General features: G+C 34.9%; 1 protein-coding gene across 2 annotated transcripts; it reads right to left on the bottom strand.

Moving 5' to 3' along the window:
• Nucleotides 1-721: 721 nt before the first annotated feature.
• Nucleotides 722-3,603, bottom strand: LOC122314442 (60S ribosomal protein L44). 2 transcript variants are annotated; one of them, XM_043130059.1, is made up of 4 exons: nucleotides 3,446-3,603; nucleotides 1,321-1,500; nucleotides 1,060-1,134; nucleotides 722-981 (listed from the first exon to the last, which is right to left on the bottom strand). In XM_043130059.1, exons 1-4 carry the CDS (start codon nucleotides 3,446-3,448, stop codon nucleotides 922-924), a joined length of 318 nt encoding a protein of 105 aa, XP_042985993.1. In that variant the 5' UTR covers nucleotides 3,449-3,603; the 3' UTR covers nucleotides 722-921. The 2 variants fall into 2 exon arrangements, with proteins under 2 accessions (XP_042985993.1, XP_042985992.1); XM_043130058.1 differs by lacking the exon at nucleotides 3,446-3,603 and having other exon boundaries at nucleotides 1,321-1,506.
• Between the last annotated feature and the right edge of the window lie 3,718 nt (nucleotides 3,604-7,321).

The following is a 7,321-nucleotide window of genomic DNA, read 5'->3' as shown; positions in this document are numbered from 1 at the left end:
TGATGTCGATGACTTCTAAAATATGTACATCAAATATATTCATTTATATACTTTTAACTTTAATTTTTTAAATAGTTAAAATTATTTAAAAAATACTTAAAAAAATTTAAAAACTCAACTGTACTAACATATACATGCGCTATTTCGAGATTTCTCTCTTGACTAGACTAGCAATTCTCACCTCAATCTCAGTTGATTTTACCCATATTTTTAAAATTTAATTTTCTTTTATAGTATTATATATACCGACAGCCAGCTATGCTAATGCCATGGTTAGCGTGGCCACTGGCAGTCCAGATCACCAGAAACATCTAAAGACAGTAGGCACCACGGGCAGACCGATCTGGGCCGTGCTGTGGAGGCTAGTCACTCTGATCTGGGCCACACCTTGGCGGCCGTAGTGCCCCTCGGGCGGACCAATCTGGGTCACCCCCTGGCAGGGCCTAACAGAGCCTACCACGATTGCCACCAAATTCTCACTTTTTCTTTTCTTAAATTATTTAAAATTATTTATCATATTAAAAAAATAATTTATTATTACCATTCTTACTAATTTCAAACTTATCTTCCAACTATTCACAAACATCTATGAAGATTTTGAGTTTTCTCATCTCATTGTCCAAAAATGGCAATATGGGTCTCGCACCAAACCATAGGTTACGATGTAAATTGACAAAACCAAGGGTTAAAAATCTAATCTAACTGCGTCTGATACAACAAATGAAATGGTAACCACGCCAGTAAAGATGATTTTATCAGCTTTAATCTCTAACCACGCCAAATATCTTATGCGTTTAAGTTTAGCTTCAATGCGCAATTAGACTAACAAAACTAACTTAAAAATAATCCGATATTTTAGCTTTCAAGCTCCAACAAGGTAGAAAAGCAAAACAGCATACAATAAGACCGAAAAAATTGCATTTAGAAAAGGGAAGTCCCCTTCCCCTTCTTGTCTCCACCAATCTCAAAATGCTTGCACCTCTGCAAATGCAGGTCAATAATCAAGCCTTGGCATAAAGCAAGGAACAGGGAAGCCAAAGAACCATGTAATTAACTAACCTTAATTGGGTGCTGGGAAACATGCTTGCAACCCTGGCACTGCAACCTCAGCACAATCTTCTTGGTAGTCTTGGCCTGTTTAAAAAAAGTGAGGGAAAATGAAGTCAATATTGAACATGTTATCACCCTAACTTTTGTATTAATAAGATGACCAAAACTAGAATTCAATATATCTCCTGACAGCTATCAGAATAAGAATTAAATCTTTTTGTGCTGTGCATTGATTCGAACAATCTAAACAAGTGAACATTAACTTCAGACCTTTTTGTGGAAGACGGGCTTGGTCTGTCCTCCATAACCAGATTGCTTGCGGTCATAGCGGCGCTTTCCCTGAACAGCAAGACTATCCTTGCCTTTCTTGTACTGTGTAACCTTATGCAAGGTGTGTTTCCTGCAGTCCTTGCTCTTACAGTATGTTTTCTTTGTCTTAGGTACGTTCACCTGCATTCCAAGGGAAAATGAAAATAAACAAAATAGAAGGCATGCATTAAAGAATGAACAACTGATATTAGAGCAAGCTCACATCGGATCATTTTAAAAAAATTATACAAACTAATCTGAATCCTCTCCAACATGACCAGCACTCTGAACATAGACAGATACCATCCACCAACTTCCAACATAATTTTGTTCAAGTAAGCCTTGCCAATTCAACGTGTCTGAAATATCACCATTTTCGCACTACCCACTACATGTGGCCAATTATTCGGTGCTCTGTCGCTTTATTTAATTTTTAACAGTCATTCACTTAACAGTTTGCATAAGCCTTTTAGGTCAAGTCAAATATTTCAACCAGCAACCAAAGGATACCCCAAGGATTCCTCCTGACCTTCTTCTTCTAAAATCCAATATTGCACTTGCTATGTTCGAAACCTATCCATCTAAACTACATCTCATCCTGTAAAGACATTTTGATATGTTCATCCTGGCTAAACTTGATTCCTGAATAGGTCTCTTAAATGCCAAAACTTTAGCATAGGGGTTTAATTTCCAAAACTCGAGCTTTCATGAAGCCATCTCCCTCTTAAATCAACAAAATGCTTTCAAAACTAATACCAGGAGCTTTTTAATGGAAAGTTAGACACATGAGCAGGCAGAGAATTGAAGAAGACCTAACTTATATAGGAACACAACCACACCCTCCACCTAATTATTGCAAGGGTTTCAAATAAAGGAAATACATTTAAGCGATTGGAAATAATAAAAGATGCTATCATTCTCCATTATTACTTGCATTTTAGTTATAGCTAGCAAATATCAATCAGAGAAACCTGCAAAGGTACACCTACATTATATGCAATGCATACTCAAGGAAACATGAAAGAGCACACTAGGGAGTATATAAATCCAAAAATATAATCTGCAAGCTTATTGAAAACCATCATTAATAAATCCACACTACCTCTCCTGGACTCAAGGTTACAATATGCATTGAGGCCCTCCCAACTTCTAAATAAAATAGCCATCACTAAATATCTTAGGATTGTGTAACTCTACCCACTAATGGAACAAGTCCATGGATAAAAGGCCATGCTGCAAGAAATGGATTTCCACATTTTATGATCATAACATCAGGCATCTATAAAAGTGCCCACAATTTCAGAAGTAGGCACAGGAAGAACTGATGACTTCAATTAATTGGCGAATATGACAAATATACTGGTAAAATTCTTTCCATTTCCATTTCTCACACAATAAGAGTTCGGAATGCAGCGTTCAAAGATAGCAAACCGTGCTTTTATAGCACATCAGTACAGAGATATTAAACAGCAATCGACCCAAACTATATTTAATGTCAGTGTTAAAAAAGAGCAATTAAAAAGTCACTAGAAAATGTCATCCAAGTAGAGAATCACTTCTCGGGTTCCTACCATTCAAATTCCTAGGAAGAAAACAAAGCGATATATCAAGCTGTTCGCAGATACTAACATGGCATCAAAGTAAGGTGCCATGTGCATCTATCTTAGATAATCTCACCTCACAAACCAGTGATACCGACTGCAATACCATAAACTGCAAACAATTTTGTTTAATAGTAGAATATACAAACATCCAAATTACCATTTGGTTACAGACAAAAAGCAATACCAGGTTGTGATTTGATATGCTTAAAAGGCAGTCTTCATTTTTCTCGAGTCCTAAAATTTTCGAAGAGCCCGAAAACAAAATTTCGGATTTATTTGATTTTCTCAAGTTTTCAAAGCAAGCTAACACATCGTATATGGATGCGCGAACTAAAATCGAGGAACCACTTATCTAGAAGAGAACATTAAATCGATATGAAGCAAGAAATAAGAAGAAGAATTAGATCGTAGATATATATGGCTTTGAAACACAAACAATCGAGAGAGAGAGAGAGAGAGAGAGAGAGAGAGAGAGAGAGTACCATGGCGACAACTTGAGGTCTGAGCTGCTTCAGAAAACCCTCGTAGCTGAACAAGGTGGCCGCTCAGCAAATCAGTTGGCTTTTATAGGGGCCGGTGGAGCCGAGTTAGGGTTAGGGTTCTCGTTCTCGTTCTATTTTTCCACAAAAGAAATTATCTTAAATTTTAGAAAATGAATATTCACTCTTCACCATATTTTACCATTGAAAAAATCTACACAACCTCCCAACACCCCAACATCCCACATTTTTTCAATTTTTTAATATTTTTTTAATATTTTTTTTGAATTTATTCTTTTTAAATTAATTTAATTATTTTATTCATTATTTATATATTAAATATCTGATAAAAAATAAAATAATAAAAATTAAAAAAAAGATAAAGTGTTGGGGTATTGAGAGGTTGTGTAGCAAAACCCTTCACCATTTACACAACAATATTTTAAAACGATATCCTCTTAATCCTTCTTATCATAATTTTTTTATTAATAATGCTAAATAAAATTTAGAATACTTAAATTTTACGCACTTCTATTAAAAAGATATATCTTTAAAAATATTTTTTTATATGGGTCCAAATTTATTTATTTTTTCAAAAAATGTGTAGGACTTACACACTATCGAACTATACAAATCATTTTCATCATGTTATCATCCAGCTACTAGAAGAAATAATGGTTTAAATGTTTGATTAGGCACTTAACTGGTGGTGAACATTGACTTAGTTGGACTCCGACTTTGTTGGAGTTCAAATCTAAACTCTGACTCCGACTTATGTAGGCTCCGATCTGACTCCAAATTATCATAACAAAGTCAGAGTGTAAATCAAAGTCAAATCGGAGCGGAATCAAATTTAGACTTTCAACTTTGGACTTTTTCTTAGCTTCATAGTTTGTGCATTTTAAAAAAGTGTTTTCTGTGGGCTTTCAAATTTCAATTTTTCAAAAAATTAAAAATTAAAACTAAATTATTCACTGCTAATTTACTTCTATATTAATATCTAACTTATTTTTATACTAAACTTATATTATATTGTCTAATTATATGTTATCATACTATAACACGAAAAACCATTACTAAATAGTGGAGCCAAAGATCGATACATGTATTGCTCAACCCTACTCTCAACCATCCATTTTCGTTGTTCAACTCTTAGACAACATAAAAAACCATTATTCCACTCTTTGACAACGTGAAAAAATCAAAGGCTTTTGTCCTTCCATACCTTGGATAAGTAGAGATGGAGTGCAAGGCAAAGGCTTTTGGTATCCCTTCCAGTCAAGAATTGAGACCTCACAATTACTAGTTAATATGATTTTTTCTCATGCATTTCTCTGTCATAACTTTCTACTACAAAACCAAGTTACAAATGGAAGACTAGTTCCCGAAGTCACCACTAGGTGGAGGAGAAATGGATGGGCAAAAAAGGTGTCAGTTATAAAATCAGCCCACAGAGGGTCCAAGATGGCTAAAGTTGAACAGCACTAGGTAGAACTCCATGCAAGTCCATATCCTTCAAATTTGACCGAGGATTGGCCAACAAGAACCTCCATAAAGTCTGAAGTTCAAGGCTGCAACTGATTCCCCATGCTTAGTTTTGGACTTAAGGGTCGTAGAAAGACGAATCACCTCTTCATTGGCCTCATGCAGCCTTTCGATGAGTTCATCAGCCCATTGGCAGCTTTTTCAACCTCCCTCCGCCATAGTTGGGAGGACTCAACTAGCTTCAAGTAATTAGTATTGGCCTTGAGAAGTTTGTCCTGGACAATCTTGTAATTAATCGTAAGGATTTTCAGCTCATGTGAAAGTATCAAGATCAATACACAATTTGGCCTTCGACTCCTTAAACGAAGTGGTCAACCTTATATAATGGCTACAACAATCTTTCTCAACCGCCTGGTAGAGTTGAGCTTGTAGTTCCTCAATGAGCTTGCATTTGTCGGTCCCTCCTCCAACATAAAAACAACCAAGGAGGCATCCCACTTAGCCTTTAGATCCTGGTTTGGCTCATTGTTGGTCTTCGCCAACTAGGACCATTCTGAGGCCCAAAACACTCCTAAACTCTTTGACCTTGGCCTTTGCCACAACCATCCATGTGTCTAGCCCACGGGAGTTGTGATACCCTTAACTTTTGCTTGAGATTTGACGGATATTGAAGTATCAAGACATGTAACACAAGTTTGCATATTCCAGTTCATGATAGATTATTTCTAGCAATATACAATAATCACAATGGTATTATTATTATTATTATTTTATCAAACATAAGTTGCACCAGAAAAGCTAAATCTCAAAATAACTTCCATAACATTAATACTTAAATTGATTTCAGCGTCTATCAAAACATATCTTTACACAAAAGAGGCATTGTATTGGAGCAAGAACTACTTAATTACAAAAACCAAAAGCTTTCTAACCACACACAAGCTGCTCATGCAATTCTGCTATCAAAAGTAATATCATGTTCAGAAATTGAAGGATGGACTCCATGAGGTCCTTCAAGCTGAGTCTCTCATTAATAGGCCTCATCAAGTCTGGCACGCCATTTGTCATCTTCGCCTGGTACAAATTCTAACATTCTAGATGGGAATAGTAGTTGGGACTACCACGATGAGATTTTATAATTTTAGCAAGTTAAGCAATTAAGCTACCAATAGTTATAAAACATGCATGATAATAAACATGGCATGTATGCATGACTAACATGACCTTACACTTGCAAGAAAAACGACATCATTGACATAAGAGCTTTCATACTTCATAACATGTTTGCTTTCTTAAAACAGATTTCATTCATTATTATTCAAGTTCTTACAGAGTTACTCAGACAAAGCAGAATGCTTATGTCATGAGTATTTTATTTATTTTATCAAAGATACCCAAACAAAGCAAAATGCCTAAGCCATGAGTATTTTATTCACTTCATCAGAGATACTCAGACAAAGCAAAATGCCTATACCATGAGTATTTTATTCAATTCATCAGAAATACTCAGAAAAAGTAGAATACCTATGCCATGAGTATTTTACTCAATGCTTGACTTGAAATAAAAACGCAATAAGCTTGCATGCTTCATGACATAGGAATGTGACATGTGATAGACGTTCATGCTTGTGTCATTTGGCATCATGACATAACATAATTATTGCAAATGTGACAAGAATTGATATAAAACATGAATCATGTAGCATGGCATTTATTAACTAGTGTACTACATATACTGAGAGTAAGTTATAAATTAACTTATAAAAACCCTTGCATATAAGTAGAGCAAGCTAAAATGAGAGATATACCGAAATTAGAAAATCTCATTTAACTAAGAAAAATCATAGCTTAATACCCCTAGAGTACTATTTGCAAAATTACCACTTAACTCTTGGAAATTTACAAATAAGCTTCTAAACTTTCAATAATTACAAATGTGCCCCAAATTTCGCCAAACTTTATAAAGTTAATGTATTTTCTATTGTAAATCCATTTATGAACTTAGAAATTAGTGAATCAAGCTTCTATTAATTCCACTTAGTGTGATTTTTGTCTTGTTTGCATACCATTGAAGGCTTAATTCGAAATTTAACACCTAACCATATCCTAATTCAAAATTTAGTATCATGTTAAGACACTAGACTCACATTCAAAAAGGTTATATAATCATTATATGATGAAACCAACACAAACACAACAACAATTACACTACCTGAAACCCTAACATAGTATTCTTGGCTTTTCAATTGCAAATGATCATTAAGGACTTCAAAGAATTATACATCCTAAGTTCTATCAGGCTAAGAGCTCATTTCTAGATGATATTATACAACACCAAGCAACATAATTCATGGAATCAAAGAGTTAGGATTCAGATTACACGTAATACCCTAA

Source organism: Carya illinoinensis, chromosome 6 (assembly GCF_018687715.1).
Source record: "Carya illinoinensis cultivar Pawnee chromosome 6, C.illinoinensisPawnee_v1, whole genome shotgun sequence".
NCBI classification, from domain to species: domain Eukaryota; kingdom Viridiplantae; phylum Streptophyta; class Magnoliopsida; order Fagales; family Juglandaceae; genus Carya; species Carya illinoinensis.
Note: the sequence above shows the minus strand (reverse complement) of the source record. Positions and strands in the feature narration are given on the sequence as shown.